Source organism: Diplotaxodon limnothrissa, linkage group LG1, assembly GCF_057381915.1.
Source record: "Diplotaxodon limnothrissa isolate DT_005_m linkage group LG1, D_limnothrissa_male_GT1.1, whole genome shotgun sequence".
NCBI lineage: Eukaryota > Metazoa > Chordata > Actinopteri > Cichliformes > Cichlidae > Diplotaxodon > Diplotaxodon limnothrissa.
In genome coordinates this window covers 16,298,409-16,325,388 of record NC_140596.1, presented here as the reverse complement: position 1 = coordinate 16,325,388, position 26,980 = coordinate 16,298,409, and the positions used below count along the sequence as shown (strand labels likewise).

The 26,980-nt window shown below is 42.4% G+C and overlaps 1 protein-coding gene across 1 annotated transcript; it reads left to right on the top strand.

The window, feature by feature from the left end:
- The first annotated feature begins 914 nt into the window (after positions 1–914).
- On the top strand, positions 915–25,944 carry hk1 (hexokinase 1). The gene is made up of 21 exons (XM_085371577.1): positions 915–1,251; positions 7,396–7,558; positions 9,926–10,074; positions 10,163–10,282; positions 10,426–10,521; positions 10,645–10,744; positions 10,884–11,067; positions 11,278–11,433; positions 11,533–11,620; positions 11,855–12,000; positions 12,179–12,371; positions 12,454–12,565; positions 13,538–13,686; positions 14,543–14,662; positions 14,898–14,993; positions 15,082–15,181; positions 15,269–15,452; positions 15,574–15,729; positions 15,951–16,038; positions 23,413–23,558; positions 24,768–25,944. Exons 1-21 carry the CDS (start codon positions 1,189–1,191, stop codon positions 24,913–24,915), a joined length of 2,757 nt encoding a protein of 918 aa, XP_085227703.1. The 5' UTR covers positions 915–1,188; the 3' UTR covers positions 24,916–25,944.
- Positions 25,945–26,980: the final 1,036 nt, after the last annotated feature.

Sequence of the window (26,980 nt, the reverse complement as noted above, 5' to 3'; positions counted from 1 at the left end):
AAACCTCCATTGTCAGTAAGACAAAGACACTGTGGGACAGTAGACATGTCTTAACTGGAAGGAAGATAGCGTGGAAAAGGCAAAAAGACCATGTAACTTAAGATGAAATGGTACGAATAATAAATAAATGTCTATCCCAAAGATTAATGTGGGGAAAGTGCACTCACATTGCAGTAAATGTGTGAAATATGGCCCGAGGGGTAGCAGTGTAATAACCCCCACTCCTCAAAATCTCATTCAGATGATGAGCCTGTGCTGCTATACTTCACTATATTTCAAGTTGATGTAGATTTCAGGTTGGGGTTTGTTTGTTTTTTTGTTTTTGTTTTTGTTTTTTTTGTTGTTAATAATTTCAGCCTTTAGCCATTTTTGATTCAGTTATCTAATGTGTGTCCCTTAACTTAGTCAGTATGACCCTGAGGGGAAAAAATATTACCCATTCCTGCTGAGCAGTATCCCGTGCCCACAGGAAACACTTCGTAATGTCCTTAACTTCCTGGTATGTCCCTGAGTTTAGAGAACCAAAGAGCAATAAGTTTCCCTTGAATTTCCTCACAGCTAGCCGGCAGCAGTAACTAAAGTGGCACTTTACAGCAGTCTGAGTAATACCATAACTGTGTGGCTCATTGTCTTCCTGGCACAGGCTAAACAGAATGAAACTTTACAACTTCCTTTTGACAGTAAAGCTCAAATCCTCACGTCACCCCCTCCCTCTTCTTCCTCCATCACTGGGTTTGCCTCCAAGGCATCAGCAGGCCCGACCAAATGTAGCAATAGTTCTGTCTAGCCAATGAGCTTGCAGGCAGTGGGCGTGTCCTTTTCTGCGGCACTCCTGCCTCCCTCTCCCCCCCTGAGTGTCTCTCTCTCTCTGCCTCCCACAGCCAAACTTGCTGTATCATTCATGCTTCCTGGCTTCACTCACATGCACAGAGAAGGAAGAGTTAGAGTCTTAGCCACACATGAAGGAGCTCCGGCTATTTTAAACCACACTGGACTAGACTCGGGATATCTTTATACCTCTTGCAGATTATATTTACGAAACAGGGGCAGAGAAAAGTCTGAGTTAACTTTCTTATCTTTGGAGTTTTTTAAATCCATCTGCAGGTTAAGGCGTGTGAGAGACTGAGGAAGCGTTTGAGTGAGTCTGTATGAGTGTGTGAGAGAGACAGAGCGAGAACAAGCAGCAGAATGATTGCGGCTCAGCTACTAGCCTATTACTTCACTGAGCTCAAGGATGACCAGGTTAAAAAGGTGAGTGTTTACCTCTTTCCTCCCTTTTTGATTCTGTTTGTTTGTCTTAGATACACGAAGAAGACGAGCTTATAAAAGATGAGAGAAGCACATGTGTTGTAGAGGTCACCGGGTTTACTAGGTATCTCCATCATAAGTTTTTCCACCACACGGGTACATTTCTTCGAGGAAGTGAAAGAAAGCTTCATCCTGTCGCGAGAACAGACCGATTTCTCGGACCCGTGTCATTTTCACAGACACGCGTTTTAAAGGGAATGACCCCGGCCTAGTGAGACGTGACAAACTGCACAGGGAGGTGTGTGTGCGTAGTAAAATGTAGTCACGACATGAGTAACGTTTTTGTCGTGATAGAAGATGTGAGGGGGCGTGGCAAAGAGCAAGAGAGGAAGTGAGCTGCAAGGATGAAAGGACGCATGAGCACAGGATGAATGGGTAGAAGTTACTTCAGGGGTCACAGAGTTTCTATTATATTCTTGTTAAAAAAATACCCACACTTTAATTTACCTTCAGTGGAGCCCGAAGGGGTTTGGTACGGCCCGGCCGAGGAGGCGGAGGCCTTGAATAGGTTGAATTATTCATGGTGTGTTCATGTGTCCCTATTTAAAAGTGATGAGTGATGTGATGTACACTTCAGGAAACTTAAAGAAGTCTGTCTGATCATTAGGACCAGATTTAGTTGTCCTCAGAGAGGTGTGTGTGTGAGAGAGTGAGATCAAAAAGTTGATCTTTTCCAATCAGTTTCCAGCACCTCTTCATTGAATGCACCATAAAATCTGGTCGCCATAGTTACGAAACAGTAAAACTTAGTCAGAGGAGGTTAAATTACTACCAGGCCCACTGGTGTCACAGTTTTTAGTCTTTGTGTCTAAATTTAAAATTGCCGTTTCTCATCGTGTGCTTAAATTTCACACGGCACGGTGTCCATTTAAGGTCGCTTGTCGTGTCACACACAAGCTGCAGATTCAGCAACAAGTCTGTTATCACACTTCCTTCTTCCATTCTCACTTTCCCATTCTTATTCGAGCTAATCTTTGTGGTCTGTTCACACGGGGCCCTGTCGTCTCCAGCTGTGCCTGCTGTGCTGCACTAAAGTCAGAGCGCAGTCTGTAAAGGTAAAAGACATGAATCAGCAGCCAGGATCTGATGTAATACAACACATCTCCCTCCCTTTTTACTCCTGCTCTCTTCCTCTCCCTGCTTCCCTAAAATAGGCCAGCTTTGAACCATGTGACCACAGGTGGACAGCAGGAGGAGGCTTACACCCACACACGCATACACAGACAGGCACACAACGCCAGCTATTTTGGAGCTTTTATAAGAGCAGGGTTTGTGTAGCACTTTCTCTAGTTGTGAAATTGTCAAACATGCAGTTCAATATTTGAGCAGCTATAATTAAACGTGTACACACAATCTGATCAATAATGAGTTTCTAGATGACCTGTGGTTGCCAAAGAGACTCGATCAGCTGATTGTCTCTCCGATCAACCCAATTCACCGCCGTGTCCTTGACCGTACGTTCCCGCTGCAGCTGGTAGGTCATCCAGAGTACATCGTGCGAGTACGTCTGTGTACACGGAGTTGAAAAAGGGAAGCTGCAGCAGGGGGCATTGTAGAGGATGGTATTTTTCCACATGGTGAGGATGCGTGCGCACAATTTCTTGTGTGCGCACACGTACACACAGTGGAGTCATGTTTCAATGCTTCCCTGAGCCACCTCGTGGTGAGGAGGAGAGCAAGGCATTGTTGAGAGAAGGAATGCAAACAAAAGGGAGAATGAGAAGGAGGGAGGGAGGGAAACAGCGGCAGAGAGTGTGACCTCTTCCTGAAACTTGCACCGAGCTCTGGGCGGAGGCACAGAAAGCTGTTTTAGAGGTGTGTTGAAGGGCCTTTACAAACTCTTGCCTCCTGTCTCCTCAAAAAGGGAAACTGTACAAATAAGAAAATGAAGTTGGTCGTGAAATCTAAACAGTCTTAGTCATCACACACACCTATTTTCTCTACAAACGGCAGCGGAGATATTTTTTATTTATGAGCAATATCGTATCAGATAGTGTCCTGATACGATGAAATGCTTAGACATGAATTTTTGCTGAGTCAGAGATGTTTTTTCTTTTCTTTGAAAGGAACTGTACAAGTAATATTTAGTCAGATTTTGGAGGGGATTTCATTTAGGTTAGTGTGAAGCAACTTTTTAATCCTCCTCCTTTGTAGCTGAGCATCAGGCAGGACAGCTGAGAACACATTGTTATTTAAGTAGAGGAGAGAATGCCCCCCTATTCACTTAGCTAATTGGGCACATTGTTTTAAACAAGGCAACAGAATAAAAACAGTCTCATGCAAGTATGTTAGCCAACAGCAAACATACACCAAGGGTAGGTGGCAGAGAGTTTGAAACCTCTGCCACCTATAAGCATTCATATGTTGTATGAATGCTTATGCAATTGTTGCTTTTACCGTTACAAAGTTCCTGCCAGCAGCAGTTAAAAACGAAATCTAGAAATCAGAACATGAGGAGATCCTCTGATGATAGGAGATGTTGAAGCAGCACTGCGGGCTAACTGGCTGGGCTGCCAGCAGTTGGAAGATTAAATAGCTCAGAGCTGCAAACCTGAATGGATCTATTTACATCAGCTGACAGTCAGTGCAGTGCACAAGAGCTGCACTAAATAAAGAAATGGGTGAAAGATAACTTTAAGAAGACTCCCTCTATTGGCAAGCCTGCACTCTTTTGGCCTGTGCAGTTTTCATTATTAAAAAGTGCCACTTAGCCTTTCAGCAGTTATTCACGTTCTGAATATGATACTCAAGCGAAAATATTGGGTTAGATACTAAATAAACTGAAACAGACTGCGCAGACCACCTGAATCAGTACTGATCAGTAGAGTCTAGGACATGTGCAGTATACACACATGCATAGCGAAATGGATAAAAGATGAGCTGACTTCCAAAATTGGGTGAAAAGTTAAAGATTACACTTTTTCAAAACACTGTTGGCGAAATTAGGAACCGATTTCCATCACAATAACAAAAATGTCCTTAACCAAACGTTTGACCCCCACTGCATGGACTTTCTTAAGGCCTTTTGTTGCAGCTAAAGTCTTTCATCTCTTGTTTTGGGAGATTTTCCCGTGCTTCCTGATAAAGGCTTCTCGTTCTGTAAGATTTTGGGCCTGTCTTGTTATAGCTTGGAGGACTGTTCGAGCCCCACAAACCTTTAGGTTGTTCCTTTAGAGTGAGCCTGTTGTGAAATTTGAGGTACAGAAGCCATAAGCTTTTTAACTTTAGCTTATATTTGTCTTTTTAATCGATCTGTAATATGTAACTCCAGAAAACTGTAATAAAATTCATTATTCCATTTGTTGGAATAACATTTTTTGTTACTCCTCTACTCCTTGCTTAACAAAGAATTGCGTTTCGTTTGTAACCTGCAATTATTTAAATTTTGCTGGCTCAGGGGAGGCCAGGGCTGCAGAGTCAGACTATTTACAAGGCTTTGAAATATGATCCTCCTGTCCTTTCCTAAAGATGACTGTAAACAAGACATAACCCCAACAAGCTAGATGACAAGCGTGAAGCTGAAAAGAGGTCGAAAAGAATTCAAGATATTTAACTTCAAGCGTTATGGAGATCAGCCATGAAGAACAAAGACGTTTAAATAATATCAATATTTGTGTAATGCATGTAAACTGTATCAGTTCCATTTAGTTTAATTTAAAATCTCTAATCACTGTCTTATGAGTATGAAAAGCAGAATGGAAGACATGTTTGCATGCACGTGTAAATGTGTGTATGTGCACACTGTAAATGAAATAACAGATGTAGAGTTACAAAGGGAGGACGTTTGCAAGCAACAACATGTCACTGCTGTTAAACCATCCCTTCTAACTAAGGACTACATTTGGGTGTAAAATACAACCCAGCACAGGTGTGGACTTGTTTTTGGCTGTATCCAAAAAGTTTCCTGTGCCTGCATACTCTAACCCGAGTATGCAGTATATTCGGGTTAGAGGTTACATTTACTCAGCTGTGCCCTCGTGTCTGACAAGAGCTTGTGCACATAATGAGCCTTTATTCCACACACTCCACATTAGGCCCCATACAATGAATCCGTTAGACTACTTAACAGTTACTGCAGATAGGATGGTCACATACATGAGAATAGTACTATGGGTTGGAGATAAGCTTTTATATATTATTCATGAATGGCTGCAAGGTGAAACTAGCTGTTGGTCGCATCTACATAACAGTTGACTGACCATTTAAGCAGGTGAGAAAGACAAGTCTCTGCTGGTTGCACTGGATTTGTGCCTTAGTTTCACCACACATGTTTTCTGTGATATAAAATCCATGTCAGTGGCCAACAGTTTTTCCTGTTTCACAGCAGACTGCCATTGTCATGTCACAAGGGCCAGATTTATAAAGGAAGTACAGTTAACACCCCTAAAAGAGGATGTTGCGACATTCCTATGTGACAGATTTGACAATTTCTGATGCCTGTAAGCTCTCACATTTCCCTGGCTTCACATTACACTGTGACTTTTAATACTTACCAGCTACAGAAGCTTAGCCAACATTGTTGAGAGAGATCATTGCAAGATGTGACACTAGTGACGATACAAGAACAAACTGAAAGATGCGAGTTTTGTCCATGCCTGCAGTATTTTTGAGTAGTAATCACAGACTGTATAAAAGCCACCCATTGGTTCCCGAACTCCACACTTTATCGGCTGCCGTGATTAAGTTAACATTGGAAAGCTTGGACAGCAGGCTGTATAATCTATAATCACAATTGAAGTAATGCACATTCATACCATAGATACCTGCTATTTAGGGGTAAGTAACAGATGAATAAAATTTTACTTCTTGGGTGGTCTCCATATGTCCATGTCTCTTCTCTGGCAGGTAATTAACTCAATTAAAACAAATTAAAATGCTCTGGATTCCTTCAACACCACAAATAGAGGTCCAGATCAATGAGACCAGGCAAGCAGACTGACTAGCTCCCTTTGTCAGCACACCTCTCAGTCAAAGCAGCCGTGGCCCCAACTTTTATGACCCCATCTACAATTCTTTAATTAGTTTTTCCTCCTTTGAAGCCTACTAGCGTTAATTAACCCTTTTCCTTTTTTTCTGGACTGAGTGGTTTTGCCATATTTTAGTCCTGCTTCCACAACAAAATGACTGAGTGTGTATCAGAAATTAGTGAGGATGATCTCTGCCTATGCAGCTTATTAGGAAAAACCGAGAAGAACCTATTCTGATGGTCGTCAAACCAAGTCTTTAACCACATCTTTATATAATACCCATGGGGCAACATGTTGTTCGTTATGTGCCATGTCTGTGTGACCATTAGGCATAACATCCAGCCTACTGTCGACTGAGGTCAAATGATTGGGACTTTTACCCACAATTGAGAATATATTCTGTTTTTGGTTTCTGAAACCACAAAAGCATCTCTTTGCTTCATCACAGTGTGTGATGTAACACTGGATTTCAGCAGATTGTTTAACGTGCTGTTCCTGAAGGGTCAGACAGTTCAGCCTTTGCACAGTTGCTAAAGTGGGAAGTTTCAATAGGGAGACTTTAGAATTTCAAGACTTGATGGTTTAAGGCAATTTAAGACAACTGGCTCTTTTTCCTGGTAAGAATAATGTCTGACTGAATTCTCGGCATACCTCCTACTTTGCCTTATCACTGTCATTCGAGCAACCCTACCCTGCTGTGCAGTGTTGCCTTTTGCTAGGACTGAGTGACACACAGTGGACTTCCTTGTTTCACTGTGTCACCAAGGTGACCCTGTGCACACATTGCGATGACTCCGATCTGAGAAATTGATCTGATTATTTTGGAATAAAGCTATATAAGAAATCTTCATTACTGGTATATTATCCAGCTACAGGTTATCTAACATTTTATGATATCGAAGCAGGTTATCTTTATGCATGAGTCCAATCATTATGAGATAGGGAGTCATATTTACGATATCCTCATGCTTGGTCATTGTCAGTGTGTGTGTGTGTGTGTGTGTGTGTGTGTGTGTGTGTGTGTGTGTGTCAGTTAGAAGTGTATTTATTGCAGACAGATGCTTAATAGTTTAGATGGAAATCATTTCTATTTTTTGTTTGTCGTTATTTTTACTCTTAGATCGATAAGTACCTGTACTCCATGCGTTTCTCTGATGAGACGTTACTGGACATCACGCAGCGATTTCGCAAGGAGCTGGTCACAGGACTGGGTCGGGATACTAACGCCACTGCTACACTGAAGATGCTGCCAACATTTGTACGCTCAATCCCCGATGGATCAGGTTAGTCCATCTAAACCTGCTTTTATATCACTGTATCAGGGAACAGAAGCCAGTCTCCACAGGCAGTAAAGGCTTGGTAAAGTCCATGAGGTCATTTATATTTAGATCATATTTCTTCATGTTTGGTGTGTGAAAGTGTAGAAAAGCTTTACAGCTCAGAAACAGGAACACTGACCTTAGAGTTGCAGATCCAGGAATATCCTTTTATTATGCAGGTCAGTAAAATTCAGAGAAAACCTTAATGGGACAGTGTTTTGTAGAGAGTGTGTTATGCAGGAGCAAGGTGACAGACGGTCCCTTATCTTTTACTTGCTGTACTTCTGGGAGCATCGGTCCAACGAAGACTGACTTTTGTTACTTATGCACAGTCATCATCATTAACAGCAAAGCTCTTTGAATGAACACAACATTTCTGCCTTGCAACAAGTCTACTTTAGTTTACAGTGTAAGAGCTGTGAGCCCTGACACACATTACACACACAAATCAGAGATTAGCACTAATCCTGCTGCCATTGTTGGAGAAGACATCACTGTGAAAGCTGGTCCTAAACTTACAGAAATGCACATGGAGTCAATTAGAGTTATATAACAAATTCAAGGAAATTAGTTACTGTTGCAGTTGCAGACGAGGTGTAATAGCTCAGCCAGTGTTGCTTTGTAGCACAGTTTTTTACTTATTTTAATTCACAAATAAATAATTTGTGAACAGGAATTTTACTCCCTGATTTTTAAAGAGAGACAGCTTGATGTGTGGTGATTTAAAGTGAACAGATTTTTACAGCACTTGTCTATTCAGGGTTGTGGGGGGTTTGAAGCCTATCCCAGGTGTCACAGGGTGAAAGTGCAGGTACTCCCTAGGTCACCAGTCTGTTTGGGGGCTGTTTCATCACCTGCTTTTTTAAAAATGTGCGCAGATATCACTGAACAGCTGTGGGGGAAAATGGGTACATGTAGTGGAAGATATTCGATGTTTGTTGTTTTTGTTGTTGTTTTTTTAAAATCAGGTCCAACAAAATCAGATTGCCCCAGTTGTGTTAATTAAAGGGTACGCCAAATGGGTCTGTTATTATCAACAGTGTCTCAGTCATGTAAGATAAAGAATAAAAAAAATTGTAGCTGTGTAGTTGAGCTCAAAATAAAAGCCAAGTTAAAAAATGCAGCCAGTTTTTGCAAGCTTCGTGTACTTTTAACGCTCCACATGATCTCTCTATATGTACTGTAAAAACAAAAAATTATTTTCCAAGAAGGATGTCGGCCGAGAACTCAATGGCTTCACTGCAGGAGTGACCCCATCACAAAATTGTCCCTGGTTTGTACTTTCTAGAGTTACAGCTTGATTTGTTTGGACTGACTTGCTGCTCAGTAAGCGTTAGGAAGTGAACAGACCTTATGTGATGAATCTGAGATTACTGCCAGTTTTATCAAAGGTCAGTATGCTTTAAATTCAAATGAGCCATGATGACGCAGCCCGGTTTATCTAACTCTACTGTTTATCTAGTCAGAAAGCTATAAAGAAATTAAGTTCCTCGTTGAGATACACTAAATAAACTACTGTACCATTATTCAGCTAAATATACACATAGGACTTAAAGGGATATCGGTGGTGAGATTAAGTAGTACTTTTTCACAGCCCATCAACAGCCTATTGACCTCTCACAAGCTTTTATTATGCAGGGTATTGTCAGGAGTTAGGATTTCACCAGCCGTATAATTGTTTCATTTACCTATGAAGCACCATTTCTGATAAGCTGTTGACCTTGTGAATATATGTCCTTGATCATAATGCCCCTGGTGGTGGTAATCATTAACCAATGAATATACAGGAAGCCACAGCAGGACAGACAGAGCAAAGTAAACCTGAGCTATTCATACACATGAACAAACATAGGCTCACAAGAAACAGTAGGAGTTTATAGATGGGAGCTTTTAAGCAAACATTAATCTTATAATCTGATTCTTTACCTCATCTTCCTTATAGGCCACTCTCACTGTATTTGTTTAAGCTTACAGATATTAGACATGCAGATGAGGCAGTGACATTGGACACATTCAATGCTTTCTGTAGGTAGAAGTCTCAAACACTAATGCTCATGTGTTGCCCCTTTCAGTGAATAAAATATTCCTGAAATGCTCTGACTCGCTTTTTAGTGTTACAAGTGAGTTTTTCCTTTCCCACATGGCAAAGTGTTCGCTCTAGGAGGTCACTCGATTGTTGTTTTCTACAGTACTGCTGGATCTTTACCTCACAGACTGTTGTTGTGAATTGGTGTTCTGTAAATGAACCTGAACTGTACTGACGTTTTTTTCGCTCTTCCCCTCTCCCACTTTTGGTCTCTCCCTGTATTCCAACTCTTTCCATCGCAACAGAGAAAGGAGACTTCATTGCACTCGATTTGGGAGGCAGCAACTTCAGAATCCTCCGCGTCAAAGTGAGCCATGAGAAGAAACAGACTGTGCAGATGGAGAGTGAAATCTACGACACGCCCGAGGATATTATTAACGGCACTGGAGCGAGAGTAGGTTTACAGAGAAATATACACATGTAAACAGCTTATTCTGAGCTCCACATGAGATAACTTCCCTCTCTTTCCACCTCCATTCCAGCTGTTTGACCATGTGGCAGAGTGTCTTGGTAACTTCATGGAAAAACACAACATCAAAGACAAGAAACTTCCAGTTGGTTTCACCTTCTCCTTCCCCTGCCAGCAGACCAAACTGGATGAGGTAAACTAAGCAGTCAACAAACTTCCCTCCACCCTTTTCCCGTAACAAGTCGTCACAGTTTGCAGACTCAGCCAAGAAAATAAACACTCAACAGAGACTTGAATCTCTTACTTTTTCCTCTGGCTTTCTTTGGTTGTCTCCAGGGCTTTCTGATAACATGGACTAAGCGTTTCAAGGCCAGTGGAGTGGAGGGGATGGATGTTGTCCAGCTGCTTAACAAAGCCATCAAGAAACGAGGGGTGAGTGTCTGCTGTCATCTCCCTTGGTACCACACTTTAGTTAATGTCATTAAACTGGGATATAGTTTAACAAAAATGGTGCTAAAAGGCTCTCTTATGTATTTTGGCTTTTAAATATTTCAGGACTATGAGGCTGACATTATGGCAGTCGTAAATGACACTGTGGGAACAATGATGACCTGCGGCTTTGATGACCAGCGCTGTGAAGTCGGCATTATTATCGGTATTGCAGATTTACTGTCCATAAAAATAAAGAAGCAAAATAAAAATTAGATGCTTATATGGGAAAAATTGAAGACAAATGGATAATTGTAGCCAGTCTGTGTAAAATCGATGTAACTGTAGGCGTATTTGTGCTTTAGGTACAGGTACTAATGCATGCTACATGGAGGAGCTGCGTCACATTGACCTGGTGGAGGGAGACGAGGGCAGGATGTGCGTGAACACTGAGTGGGGAGCCTTCGGGGACGACGGCAGGCTGGAAGACATCAGGACTGAGTTTGACAGGGAGATAGACAGAGGCTCTCTCAACCCAGGCAGCCAGCTGTAAGTCAAACCAAAAGTATCACACCTTTCCTCACATCATAAAATTAATACTTAAACTGCTCCCAGTTAATTTACCAGAAAACCATGAGAAACCTGTAAACATCCTTTCAGCTGCTACAAACACAACTACCGGCAGCTGTGAAAGAGCAGCTATAGTGAGTAGTGATGCATTTCTGAACCTCAAGCTGAAATGTCTTTTCTGTGCATTAGATTTGAGAAGATGGTCAGTGGGATGTACATGGGGGAGCTGGTTCGCCTCATCCTGGTGAAGATGGCCAGAGAAGGCTTGCTGTTTGAGGGAAGGATCACCCCCGAGCTGCTCACTAAAGGAAAGATCGAGACCAAGCACGTCTCAGCCATAGAGAAGTGAGTCACACCACAGTCTTAAACCGAGTAGACAAAAAAATTGATTGATTTTTAAATGAAATTGTAAACTTTTTTTTTTTATTTATCTCTTTTGTTTAGGAGCAAGGAAGGGTTGATCAAGGCGAGAGAGATTTTGAACAAACTGGGTTTGGAGCCATCAGCGGACGACTGCATTGCTGTGCAGCATGTGTGTATTGTTACTGAGAAAACACTTCAGTTATTTATTTATTTCTTTTTGGTTTCAGAGAGGGAACTTAAATCAGGAAAATCATATAAGATGAAATTGTATAGTTAAGTAGTTAATTTGTAACTTTTAGTCTGTTTAAAATATTAAGATCCATGGAACAAATGAAATCAAATATTTAAGACGTTTCTTAATAATTTGGATGGTCTTGATGCATTTTTGCTTGTCTTCCCTCAGGTTTGTGCCATTGTGTCTTTCCGCTCCGCCAGCCTTGTAGCTGCTACTCTGGCCGGCATCCTGATGAGGCTGAAGGAGAACAAAGGAGCGTCACGTCTCCGAACCACTGTAGGCATCGATGGGTCTCTCTACAAGATGCACCCACAGTAAGTGATAAGTTTAAAGACGAACCGTTTAGATTAGTGTTTACTTAAATGCTCTCTCGCTCTTTAGTTTTGTACTAGAATTGCCGTCCGGCATTTGGGAGTTAAATGTGTACCTATCGTCTTACTTTGATCTTAAGTAAAATGTGCATAGTTAAGCAGAATCTCATATGCATTTCAGATATGCCCGTCGTCTTCACAAGACAGTCAGACGTTTGGTCCCGGACTGCGATGTTCGATTCCTCCTCTCGGAGAGCGGCAGTGGAAAGGGTGCTGCCATGGTGACCGCTGTGGCCTACAGACTCGCTGAACAATCGCGACAAATCGCCCAAATACTGTCCGAGTTTTCCCTGACGACTGAACAGCTGCTGGAGGTGAGAAAAGATGCTGCAGTGTTTGTTCTGCCAATTTGCGTTTCACAATATTTAGACTCTGACAATAAAATATTAATTTTAGGTGAAGCAGAGAATGAAGATAGAGATCCAAAATGGCCTTTCTAAAAGCACACAGGACATTGCCACAGTCAAAATGCTGCCAACCTTTGTGCAAAGCACTCCTGACGGCACAGGTAATGCGCGCGCGCACACACACACACACACACACACACACACACACACACACACACTTCAGCATATGAAAATATCCAACTAGATAGTCAAAGGAGCTTGCAAAGAAAAGCGTCTGGACTTCTTTAAGTTGCTAGAAGACATAGATGGACATAGTGGACATAGATGTCATAGATGTCAACCAGTATGACATAGATGGACATAGAGATAGCTCACAGTGGACATAGATGTCCACTGTGAGCGACCATCTTTGAACAGTGGCGGGGGTTTACGACACCAACTGTCTGCCATCTATAATCCAGTTCTGAGATCCCTTCCCAGACGCCTTAACGCCCACTCACATCCTGGGCCATCTGACCTCAGGAAATCGCATGATAAGGTGGGACCAGGTTTCACAATGAGCTCACCCGAAACCCTGGCTGATTGGGACCTTGGCTCATGTGATTAGAGGACCGTCAGGGGGTCCTTTTGTCCCTCTTTGGGGGGAAACTCCCACAGGGTTTAAATCTGGGACTCTCCACCATTTGACCTTTGAACTGAAGAAGCTTCTCGGATGAGAAGCAACTTAAAGAAGTCCAGACGCTTTTCTTTGCAAGCTCCTTTGACTACGATGACCTGGATGACTGAGAACCTTCACGGTCAAACTAGATAGTTTGACCGCAGATCTGTTCGGGAAGAAGGAACCGTTGGCTTCACTACTTCACACCTTTTCTTTCTGCAACTCTTGCAGCTTTAACAAAAAAAAGATGTTTTTCTTAATAGAACAGCTTCAGCTCTGTACATACACAGCAACACACATGTACCCACATAACTGTATGAATATTATGGAAAACCTATGGCCATAAGATAAAAGATTAGTCTGTTTATTCTGTTTTTCAAGCTTACATTGCCTATTAAGTCTTTTCCTAATATGTTTGAATGTTTTGACCGCTGGTCATTTATCTTTCTCTTGTTTTGTTTATCTGTGTGTCCAGAACATGGTGATTTCCTGGCTTTAGATTTAGGAGGAACCAACTTCAGAGTTCTGTTGGTTAAAATTCGCTCTGGGAAGAGGAGATCAGTGGAGATGCACAACAAAATCTACGCTATTCCTCTCGAAGTGATGCAGGGCACAGGGGAGGAGGTGAGATAAACAGCCTGTAATCTAGAGTTAACGGTGTAAAATTATACCGGCAGGTAACTGCGACGAAAGGAGGACTGGTGAATATCTCCCCGTTAAATAGAGGGTAAAGATTAGGATGGTAGATGGGGGATGTGAGGCTTGTTGGTTTAAGAGATAAGTAAATAGGATAGAAGCTGGGAGGAGGGTCAAAAGTTTAGGGACAGACAATTAGAGAGGGACAATTAGAAAAGTTGACTGGCTTAGATTGGCATCGAGTTGACAATCTCTAAAACAGAGAACTTTAAACTTAACCCTTAAGCACCAGCTTAAGCTTATCCAGTCACCTTTGACTTCTTTAGTCTCACTCCTCTGGAAACAGGACAGGAGAGTGATATTTAACAGATGCTCTTTACAATAGGATAATTTTAACACCTTTACAGCCTGTGTTATGTATTTTAGCGTTATCACATGTTTCTCAGTAATTCTCAGAGGTCCCATTATTCAAAGCAAGTGGCCATTAATGAATCAGATTTGCCACGCAGATCATTTTAAATGTCTTTGAAATCATCTGTGTCCTAATATAACAATGCATTTCACACACAATGCATCAGATTAGTGCATGGGCAAAAAAATAATACATTTAACCACAACACTCTAAACTGCATCATTCTTGAATTCCTCTAATTGAAATTATGCAGCGTTTTGGATGTTAAGCCACTAGTAAGTATCACAGTACATGCAGAGAGAGACTTTCCTCTGGTTTCTGTGATGAGGAGCAAATACGGTCTTATGGCGTAAAGTGCTTTGAGTCATCATTAAGACTAGTGATGTACTTTACAAATGCAATTTTTAATGTGTCACTTTTTTATTTTTCCAGTTGTTCGATCACATCGTGCACTGTATCAGTGACTTCCTGGACTACATGGGGATGAAGAATGCCCGTCTTCCTCTGGGCTTCACCTTCTCCTTCCCCTGCCGACAGACCAGCCTGGACGCTGTGAGTAATACTCCTGCTTCTTCGTCTTTTATGTACAGCCCTGTACTTTCTTCTATACTCTGAGAGTCTTAAACTGGCTGTATTGCAAACTAAAGCTGTGATTTATGCATAACTTGTCCACCGTTAAGCAACATCAAGAGGGGAAAAAAAGCCAAATAACATTTCATGAACTGATGCCTGAGCCATCCATGAAGTTGTCACATGATAAACTAAACTTGTGTGCGTCTGTGTACAGGGCATCTTGGTGACATGGACCAAAGGCTTCAAGGCGACAGACTGCGAAGGGGAAGATGTGGTGGGACTGTTGAGGGACGCCATTAGGAGGAGAGAGGTATGAGGATATGAGGAGCAGCATCACTCAGTACAACATGGAATCATGGTGTTTTTGTGGCACGTCATATTGTTTGTCTGGTCTGCAGGAATTTGATCTGGACGTGGTTGCTGTAGTGAATGATACAGTGGGAACCATGATGACCTGTGCCTATGAAGAACCCACCTGTGAAGTTGGTCTTATCGCCGGTTAGTTCACCTTAAAGTAACACTTGTTTTTATAAAATATTCAGCTTTTTTGTGCTATATCTATATAATGCGTCTCTCTGATTACAGGTACTGGCAGTAATGCGTGTTACATGGAAGAGATGAAGAACGTTGAGATGATTGAGGGCGATGAGGGTCAGATGTGTGTCAACATGGAGTGGGGAGCTTTTGGAGACAACGGATGCCTGGACGACATCAGGACAGAGTACGACCGTTCTGTGGACGACTTCTCCCTAAACCCGGGGAAACAAAGGTGCCTCATACACACCATCCCATGCTTGAAAAGATACAGGGCATTCATTCCTATCTTTGAGGTGCATGTAAATACCGTATATTTATGTTTCCTTTGTCTTTGCTTGAATTCTGCATTTTAGATATGAGAAAATGATCAGCGGCATGTACCTCGGTGAAATCGTGCGGAACATCCTCATCGACATGACCAAAAAAGGATTCCTGTTCAGAGGACAGATTTCTGAAACACTAAAGACCAGAAGCATCTTTGAAACAAAGTTCCTGTCACAGATAGAAAGGTAAACAATGAACGCTATCTTTGTTTGCGTCTAATAAGAGTGTCAGTTCACCCTTCCACGAGATAAGAAGTCATCTGGACAGGAGATTATACTCCATTAGCACCGCTTGCTATCGTACCACTGATTGTGTTGTCTATTTAATGATAAGATATTGCTCCTGTCTCCTTACTAAAGTTTCATTTGTCATCTTTTAATGACTTTCTGTATGTGTCTTTGTACAGTGACAGATTGGCTTTGCTGCAGGTGCGATCAATCCTGCAACACTTGGGCCTGGACAGCACCTGTGATGACAGTATCATAGTCAAAGAGGTAAAGAAGAGTTAGTTAGTTAGTAATCAAAGTCTTAGACTTTGTTAAGGTTCAAAGATTGAGGAAGGGTACAAGAGGTGATCGAAAAATAACCACACTGGTCCGGCCGGGTGAAGTCAAACGAAGATTTTAATTCACACGTGGGAAGATCACTGGAAACAACAATTGATCTTCGACTTACTAAAGCACAAACAATTATTTTATAACATCAGGGTTTGTTTACTGATGCCCCTTCATGCGTCACAGATACATTTTATACATAGATCAGATCAACACCACAATGACTTTTAACCCAGAAGATCATCTTCTATTTTCATGGCTGGTACTTTCCGTTCTTGTCTTAAAGTGAATTGTTCCTCTTTCTTGCCGAGACATGACTAATCTCTCCTCTAAATAAATCTAACTTGTGTGTGTGTGTGTGTGTTGACCTCACATGCTCTTTGTGTCACCTCTTCACCTACTAACTGTCTGTGTCTCGTCCTCAAATGCTCTTTCTCAATTCACCTGTTGCACTTCTGACCTTTCACTAGACCAGAGGCTCACTGAGACTATGTGTATGTCTTCTACTAAATAAATGTTTTAACCAAGAACCTCTACTAAAACCTTAATATAAAATGACCTGATATAAGTGTTTTGTAAGCATGTATTGCAATTCCTTCTATGTTCTAGTTTTCCCTCAGCATGTATCACCTGAACAGTCACGTCAGTGAAGCTTAAGACCTTTAAAGAACCTGAACATCAACTCAAATAAGCACAGATATGCAATATGTATAAAATAGTTATAACTGCACCTGGAATACAAAGTTAATATAATAACTTGTATGCATAAACATCTTAAGGCCATCTTAAAGCTATCTGTTACCTTGTTAAAGCAATGATCATACTGCAGATTATATTATGCTGGTAAAATACTTTTTGTTCATCCCCACAATCCCCCTTTCGACCTCTGGCACACCAGAGGTCGATACATAGGTTGTTGTTCACTCCTCAGTCCACTCGACTACCTCCAGATCCATCATCGGCATCATGGACATAGGGGCCACCGCCCCAGGGTCCACTGCCTTTACAATCACCTTCTCTACCAACCTTCGGGCACAAGGAATGAGACAACAACCACAGGTCACCAAAATACCCACCAATACAGATAGAGAAAACATAATTGACAGAGCAAACCCCTTCCACTTTCCGAACACTGAGGTCATCCAGCTCTCCAGCGGGTTGTCAATTCCCGAGTGGTCATGCATGGTTCTAGAGAGACTCTTTAGCCCCTCCAAGGCTCGCGTCACCGAGCCATCTGGAGCAGTGTTATTCGGGATAAAAGTACAACACTGATCACCGAACATCGCACAAACCCCCCCTTTTTCCGCCAATAACATATCAAGGGCCATTCTATTTTGGACTCCCACTAATGAGGTCGGACCCATCTGCTCCGCTAACCCTTCCATCCCGTCTCTGGTAAGGTTAGAGAGCCTCAGCAAATTATAGTGAACATAATTGATTCTGTCTACATTTTTGTTCGGGGTCACTGGAAAAAGAGCAGAAATTATTGGAAGATTCTCAAAACCCGCAGCTATTTGGTCTACGAGTTTATATTCATTCGGAACTCCTCTGGGGACCCCTATTGAGTCAATCCAGGTTGGCGAGTTCAGCCTAGGGTCATAAGCGTGTGTTCCCTCAATCCCGCTTTTGGACAGGATATGTCTCTTCCGCCTAGCTGCCAATGTGCGTGTGTTGTGCTGTGGAATGTTTTTTACCTGATTTCCAATTAGCATAAGAGGTGCTCCTAGCCTCACCATCGCGCACGTCCCCACACTTCCCAGAGGAACACGAGCCAAAAGAGTCTTATGCCCACAATAATAGTAAAGTCCACTTCTAGCCCAAGTCCCAATTAAAGTGTTGGGATCACTTACATTGTTTGTGGTTCTTCCCGTCTGGGTAACAGCGCACCAACTTGGGTCGATTTCCCCCACGTTATATATTACTTTATCTGTGGAGAACTTAAAACACGTATAATTACCTTTTTTCGGCAAAAATGGTCCTACCTTTGTCCGCTTATCAACTGGAGGAAACAAACTGGATAACACAGTACAGTCTCCAGTACTCACCGCTCCTCTAGTCATTCGCAACATGCAATCATAACCCCACTTGTCCTCCGGATGGAGTGGAGCGGGCTCTGTGAACAACCGTGGTCTAGCAGAGGCACAAGCAACACAATTGGATACCTCTTGTTCCCTAGCATTTAGAGCTATCCAGTCCAGCCAGAGATTACTGTCACTGAACCCAGTGGCGCGCTCAATTAAATCCTGAGGCTTCAGTCTAGTGTAGTCCACCGCCAGGACTCGTCTATCCTTTAGTTCCTGTTCCTCTGGTACCACATATGACGACCCATTTCCCCTTTTTCCTGTAGAATTTACAACAGCGTTTATTGGGTTGTTAATCATGTGTCTTTCCTTTTCTTCTCTAACTGGCTCTACGGGATTTACAGGATTGGCCTTTTCAAGAAAGTTAATTTTAATTAACCCCTTCGGGTCAGTTCCCACAGTCTCCACACCCAAGACTAAATACAAAGAGTTTTTACGCCGCCAGTTGCCCAGTGACATAGTCAAAGGATTCTTAGATGGACTATAATCTCTTTGGAGTTTTAACACGTTCTCTGACCCTTGTCCTGACGTTTCCCCATTTTCCCCAGTGTAACCCTTTACCTGATTCCAGTTCCGACACCAGTTTGCAAAGGGCCTACTCCCTCTTTCACAATGTGTACTTACTGCATAATCCCAACAAACCCACACATTATATCCTCTCCAACTACTATCTGCTCCTTCACACTTTAAAACATCGCATAAATCAAAGGTGAATGAAGTTGTGGACCCATTAACATAGTTCAACTCTAAACCACCATATGTACTGAGGCACTCATCCCTTTTACCCGAAACCTCGCGTTTTGATCTCCTTTTTAGCCCTGTTTCAATAAACGGTTTCTCTTTTGGTGCTGGATTCAACTGGCCCCTGTGTTCAGACAGTTCGCGGGGGCCTCCCTGCAAAGTATAAACAAGCAAACATAGGGCCATTATCAATATCATTACAGTCATCAAACTAACACTCACAAGCAACATTTTAATCAGTCCTCTCTCCTCACGAGTCTCCGGTTCGCGGGATGGCATTGTGTTATGTATATTTGTACTTAGCATAAATTTTAAAACTTTGTTTCTGTTTTCCTCTTTCCCTTTTTTACTCTTTTTATTTAAACCACCCCTTTTCAAACTCTCAGTTTGTTACCACTCCTTTCTGTAGGCGCGGCGATTTCCTCCTAGGCTGCTCTTCTTTCTTCGGCCTTCCAGGTGGACTACTGGTCGGCCCGTTGCACAGGTGAAGAGGTTTATTCTGCCTCTGTTCCTTGACACCTGCGTTCTTTGAAGACGAATTCTCCTCCACCAAGCTCTCGTGTGCGGGTGCACACTGCGACCAGTGGTACCAGGTGTCGCCTTTCCCTTTCAGCTGGACTGCTGTAGCCGTCCGGGCGGTCACCTCATACGGACCAGTCCAGCGGGGCTCCTTCCACTTTCGCTTAATGACCTTTAGCCACACTGCCTTTGCGTCCGGGACCTCTCCGTTCCCCGTGGGTCTCTCACAAGTGACCTGTTTTGTAAAGCTGGACACAAGAGCTTTCAACTCATTAAAATATTCTGCATGAGACCTGTTGCTTGTCCTGGGCTGCTCCACCGGGACCACTGTCCAGGGTGCTGGAAACTGTCTCCCAGTCAGCAGCTCATAAGGGGTGAAACCTGTGGATTGGTTAACAGAACATCTTATGGTCATCAAAGCAATGGGCAGGGCTGCGACCCAATTTAGCCCTGTCTGCGCACAGATTTTAGCCAACTTGTTTTTCAAATTTAGGTTCATCCTCTCTACCTTTCCTTGAGATTGAGGATGATAGACCGTCCCGAACTTATGTTGCACTCCCAACATCCTCTCTACCTCTTGCAAATCTTTGTTCTTGAAGTGAGTACCATTGTCTGATCTAATTCTCTTGGGAAACCCATGCCTTGGAATGTAATGATTGATTAAGCACTTAATCACGCTTTTCGCGTCTTCACGTTTGGTCGCCCATGCTTCGGGCCATCCAGTCAGAACATCCACACACACCAACAAATACCTCACACCACCTGGTCCTGTATCAATCATGTCGGTATAATCAATCATGACCTCTTCTCCTGGCCTTTCTGGCATGAGAAACCTACCAGCTTCAGGTTTTACTGCTGGCTTTGGGTTGTGTGCCCCACAAATTAGGCACGTTCTGGCCTTTTCCAGTATCATCCTTCTCAAATCAGGATGCCACCATCGGCACAAATTTCTCTCCATCTGTTTCACTCCCACGTGACCAAGCCCGTGAGCCTCATTCACCTTCTGTTCCGCCATTTTGGCCGTTAAAGCGGGACGCCCATCTGGCCCCCTCCACAAACCGCCATCTTGCCAGGCTCCTTTGTTTTCCCACACCCCCTTTTCCTCTGGGGATGTCTCCTCCTGAGCCTGTCTAACTTCTTCCATGCTGTTAGTGCTAACCTCCTCTTCTGGGGTTACCTGCACCATTTGTCTCTGTCCTTTGTAGCCCGCTGCTTCCTTTGCGGCTTCATCAGCTTTCTGATTTCCTTTTGCCACCATACTGTCTGCTTGTGAGTGGCCTTTGCATTTTATAATACTTACCTCGTCTGGGTCCTCCAGGGCCTTTTCCAGTTCCTCCATTTCCTTTTGGTGACAGATGGGTGCATTAGTGGCCGTTCTGAACCCGGCTCTCTTCCACTGAGCCAGTTCCACATGAGCTGCTCCAAACGCATATGCTGAGTCAGTGTAGATGTTCACTCTCATGTTTTTAGCCAACCTCAGGGCTCGAGTTAGGGCTATCACTTCAGCTCTCTGGGCCGACTGTTGTCCCTCAATTTTTCCTGCTTCTTTCACCTGAAACTCAGTTCCTACTCTACAGACTACTGCATAGCCGGCTTTTAATCCTTCTTCATCTCTGTGGCAGCATCCATCTGTGAACCAATCCTCAGCTCCATATATGGGCTCTGCCTTCAGGTCTTCCCTGATTTTTCCTTCAACTTGGGCTTTCTTAATACAGTCATGTGGTTCTCCTGACCCCATTAGGTCTGCCATATTTATTCCTTCATGTGTGAATATCAAATTTGGCGCCTCTAAAATTTTGCTCAACCTTTGTTGCGTCAGTGGAGTCATTGTGAATACCTGTGAGTTCACATAGGCCACTACACTGTGTGTGGTAAGCACTTTCAGTGGGTGTTCCCTCACTATGTGTGCTGTTTTCTGAATTGTCTTTGCTACTCCTGCTGCGTGTTGTGTGCATGTGGGATGCCTTGCTTCTGTTGAATTTAATCTTATGCTGACATACATAAGTACATCCCCACCTCCCCCTTTTTTCTGAAACAACACACCATTCACAACTCCCTTTGTTTCTGAAACATCAAGATAAAATGCCTCATCATAGTTAGGTGTGGCCAGATCTGTGGCTCTTGACAAATCCTGTTTCAGCGAAATGAACGCTGTCTCTGTGTCCGGCGTCCAATTCACAACTTGCATTTGGACACTGAGAGAGAACCATAATACTATCTTGTTAGCCTTATTTTATGAAAGACTATGTGACACAGGAGTAGGAGAGAAACTGAAACTTAGGCTGTATTTGTTCTCAGTTTGACTGATATGTACAGTGGGGCAAAAAAGTATTTAGTCAGCCACCGATTGTGCAAGTTCCCCCACTTAAAATGATGACAGAGGTCAGTAATTTGCACCAGAGGTACACTTCAACTGTGAGAGACAGAATGTGAAAAAAAAATCCATGAATTCACATGGTAGGATTTGTAAAGAATTTATTCGTAAATTAGGGTGGAAAATAAGTATTTGGTCACCTCAAACATGGAAAATCTCTGGCTCTCACAGACCTGTAACGTCCTCTGTAAGAAGCTTTTCTGTCCCCCACTCGTTACCTGTATGAATGGCACCTGTTTGAACTCATCATCTGTATAAAAGACACCTGTCCACAGCCTCAAACAGTCAGACTCCAAACTCCGCCATGGCCAAGACCAAAGAGCTTTCGAAGGACACCAGGAAAAGTATTGTAGACCTGCACCAGACTGGGAAGAGTGAATCTACAATAGGCAAGCAGCTTGGTGTGAAAAAATCAACTGTGGGAGCAATCATCAGAAAATGGAAGACATACAAGACCACTGATAATCTCCCTCGATCTGGGGCTCCACGCAAGATCTCATCCCGTGGGGTCAAAATGATCATGAGAACGGTGAGCAAAGATCCCAGAACCACACGGGGGGACCTGGTGAATGACCTGCAGAGAGCTGGGACCAAAGTAACAAAGGTCACCATCAGTAACACACTACAACGGCAGGGAATCAAATCCCGCAGTGCCAGACGTGTTCCGCTGCTGAAGCCAGTGCATGTCCAGGCCCGTCTGAAGTTTGCCAGAGAGCACATGGATGATACAGCAGAGGATTGGGAGGATGTCATGTGGTCAGATGAAACCAAAGTAGAACTTTTTGGTATAAACTCAACTCGTCGTGTTTGGAGGAAGAAGAATACTGAGTTGCATCCCAAGAACACCATACCTACTGTGAAGCATGGGGGTGGAAACATCATGCTATGGGGCCGTTTTTCTGCCAAGGGGACAGGACGACTGATCCGTGTTAAGGACAGAATGAATGGGGCCATGTATCGTGAGATTTTGAGCCAAAACCTCCTTCCATCAGTGAGAACTTTGAAGATGAAACGAGGCTGGGTCTTCCAACATGACAATGATCCAAAACACACCGCCCGGGCAACAAAGGAGTGGCTCCGTAAGAAGCATTTGAAAGTCCTGGAGTGGCCTAGCCAGTCTCCAGACCTCAACCCCATAGAAAATCTGTGGCGGGAGTTGAAAGTCCGTGTTGCTCGGCGACAGCCCCAAAACATCACTGCTCTCGAGAAGATCTGCATGGAGGAATGGGCCAAAATACCAGCTACTGTGTGTGCAAACCTGGTAAAGACCTATAGTAAACGTTTGACCTCTGTTATTGCCAACAAAGGTTATGTTACAAAGTATTGAGTTGTATTTTTGTTATTGACCAAATACTTATTTTCCACCCTGATTTACGAATAAATTCTTTGCAAATCCTACCATGTGGATTCATGGATTTTTTTTTTTCACATTCTGTCTCTCACAGTTGAAGTGTACCTCTGGTGCAAATTACTGACCTCTGTCATCATTTTAGGTGGGGGAACTTGCACAATCGGTGGCTGACTAAATACTTTTTTGCCCCACTGTACTTGTGTGGCTCAAAAAGCTGTTGCAATAATGATAAATGTCTTCTTTGTTAGGTTTGTGGAACAGTGTCACGTCGTGCAGCTCAGCTATGTGGCGCAGGAATGGCGGCAGTGGTCGATAAGATTAGAGAGAACCGTGGACTGGACCATTTGGACATCACCGTAGGGGTAGACGGGACCCTGTACAAATTACATCCACAGTAAGTTTAATCCATTAATTTATTTATTATTTCATATGTTAAAAATAATTCACTGGCAACTGAAGTGAAGAGGAATATGATGACCTCATAAGCTGCTGTGTTATGTCACCATTTTCACAAAAAAGTATCTTTGTAGTTACAATAATAACGCAGCAGACAGAAATAGAAATGATAGTAGGCTCATCGAGTTAAGAAGAGCACCATGCTGCTAACAGAAAGGATCATTCTTTGCTACTTTTTAAAAGGTTTTGTGAAAGTATTTTTTTTCTTAGTCATGGTGATAAATTTATTTGGAAGTAAGCTAAATGAGCTAAAAGTAAGCATTTGACATTAAATAGCAGTCGCAAGATAGCCAATGCAAAAATCCTTTATGATAAATGGATGATCCCGAAGTGTCAAAGTAGCATATTAACTAAAGCGTACACATAGCACAGAGAGTCTTGTGTCAAGTTGAGTCTTGCTTCAGTCCTGTTATAACTGCATATGAGATTCACTGCACAATGCAAGAGAAAAACCTCAGGTTAAGTAAATATTCTCTTCCCGTTTGTTCTTATGTCCAGTGTCACCACAAGAGCACTGCTTAGGAGACATAGTCATTAATAGGTCATTGGTTTGGACATGTTTTCGAACGAACGAATCAGTGGCAAGTTGATTTATTGTGCCTTAACCCTTGAGCTGACACATAAGCTTTCCTTTATTTATAAGATGGTGGTGCAGATCCGATTTTAAACTGTCATTAACTCTCCAAATCCCGTGTGGAAAGTCTGTGTGATGGCTGATTGCATTGTTTTGTGAAACCAGTCCAGATAATACTCCTGTGAATTCAAAGCTAGCAAGTAGCTATCTCCTGCACACCCCGAAACATCTCCACTGTGGTACTGCAGCTGATAGAAATGAGCTCCTGCTGTGTGCTAAAGCTGAGGAAGCAAAACTGCAGGCAGTGTCCGTATCTGATTCTCTGATTTCTTTTTTGGATGTGTGAAAACAACTTTTATTTTATGCTAAGCTATGCAGAAAAGCCTGTTTCCCGGTTAGATAGTAGAGGCCTGGTTGTCTTTCTTTTGTTTTTGAACATGATTCATTTTGGCGAGGAGATGGTAAACCATACCTTCGCTCCCTCTTGTGTCACTTTCACACCCATTAACCGTATCATCAGACTGGCTCTTTTTGCTTTTCTGTCTAACGTGTACATCCTCTGTCTCTGTGTAGCTTCTCCCTGATCATGCACCAGACGGTTAAAGAACTGGCTCCAAACTGTAATGTCAAGTTCTTGCTGTCAGAGGATGGAAGTGGAAAAGGAGCTGCACTCATCACAGCCGTGGGCTGCCGGCTAAGACAGGAGCTGAACAGCAAATAGAACATTTTCTACATCTCACTGTTATCTCATCCCCTCTCCTGCCCCAGTTCTCAACCATTGTCTCCTTTCCTCCTAAATCAAACAAGACCAGTCGACATATCACGCTCCGGTAGCTGCTTTAGTCCGTCTACGTGAGGCAGAGAAAAGGAGAGGTTTTCTCTCTGTTGTGGTTAGATTTATTAACAGCACCCAGTCTCTTAAGGATATTGCAAGTTTGCAATTTCTGTGGATAAAACACGCACAAGTAGCCCTTTGTCTTCTTTTTTTTTTAATGCAGGACAGTCGCATGCCTGTAAACCCCCTTTGTCTCCATCTGGAGGAATTCTCTGGTAACTGCATTCTGTTATAAGTTGCAGATCAGCACACCAGTTGCAGAGAAACATCGCAGATTGACTTTTAACTTGTTCAGTAGAAACAAAAACATAAAAACGCTCTTTTAGACCAAAGTCTGTGTGTCTGCTGTAGATTACGCGCGTATGTACAGGAAAGCATGAAAGGGATGCGATATATAAATGTGTACTGAGATGAAAGGGAAACTTTTTTTTTTCTTCTTTTCTTTTCTTTATTTTATTTTATTGCTTTTTTTTGGTATTTGATATCTTACCCACATATAAAACAATGTTATAAATACATTGTTGTTATTTATTGTATTTTTATATATCGGGAGATGTTACTGTTGCAAAATATGATGCACACATAGGAAGCCAGCGAAGAAGTTCCCTCACATGGTACCTGTCCTGTATTTATGTGCTCAAGCATGACAGAAGAGGGACTTCTGCAGTGGCAGATTTAGAGAACCAAGTGGTGCTCAAAGTCAACGCCCACACGTCTTTTAGCATTTAAAGTTCATTCCATCCTGTTCTTTGTTCTGTTTATGTTTCCTAAAAACATTTCTCCTCTGGTCCTCTCCGGCCCACCTGCAGTTGCTCCCTGCTCCACGGTTTGAGAACCACTGGTCTTATCTCAGAGAGCAGTATCTTTTTATTGTCTGTAGTAGAGATGGCACGATACCACTTTTTTATGTCCGATACCGATACCGATATCATAAATTTGGATATCTGCCGATACCGATATGAATCCGATATAGTGTTTTTTAATCAACAAAACTGTTTTTTAAATATCTTGCTGCATTTTGTATAAGTTCATACTCAAGTTTAAAACAACAACTACGCTAAAGCTATTCTGTTAAACCTGTATCCAAAAAAAATATTTCATAGTTCAGCAATACTGATCAATCTAATAAACTTAAACCTACACCATCCTCCCTATTCTGGTATTTTAAAGAGTACTTAGCATATATATTAAGCAACCTAACTAATAGGGTTCCAACTCCCAGCAACAACAAAAATAAATAAATAAAAAATAGGGAACCACCCCTCACGCTCCACCTCATGATGCTTAATCGACGTAATCAACCTTAATTTGATGCAGTGTGGAAAAAAAAATGCACAGAAATCAATTATTTTTCAAGAAATATTAAATAGATTCAACATCTTTCTTCAACAAAATTGCAGACTGCACAGATGGTACCTTCACAAAGGAAAAAGTACTATAGCTTACTAGGGTATATATATATATATATATATATATATATATATATATATATATATATATATATATATATATATATTAGACTTAATAGTTACTATATACAGTAATGGACTTCTATTCATTTTGCATCAAATTAAAACTTTGGCTGTCAGATAATTATTTATTAAAAGCTAGACATTTTAAATGAGAATAAGAAAGAAAATTATGTCTTTGTGCCCCCTTTTCCCTGTTAATGCCCTATCGGCCCCCCTGGCTAAACTTTGCTAGATCCGCCCCTGCACAGTTACCAGCCGTCAGCTACGTAGAAAAAGATCCTGGAGTAGAAAGTAATATTAAATACATTCTAACAACAGCTTATAGAGCTTAAACGTGCTGCTGTTGTTCAGCCGCTGGTTTCCTCTTTCTGGTGCAAAGTGGGCCAAAAGCAAACTAGAGAGACGTACTCCCGACAGAAAAGCCGATCAGCTGATCGTTAAGCAGTTTCATGATTGAAGTAGCAGCAAGAAGAGGCAGT

Excerpts from the sequence above, each read along its gene's own strand:
- hk1 (XM_085371577.1), top strand. The coding sequence starts at position 1,189 with ATGATTGCGGCTCAGCTACTAGCCTATTACTTCACTGAGCTCAAGGAT. Across the intron at positions 1,252-7,395 it reads AGGATGACCAGGTTAAAAAG|ATCGATAAGTACCTGTACTC; the intron begins GTGAGTGTTTAC and ends TTTTACTCTTAG. Across the intron at positions 11,068-11,277 it reads CTCAACCCAGGCAGCCAGCT|ATTTGAGAAGATGGTCAGTG; the intron begins GTAAGTCAAACC and ends TCTGTGCATTAG.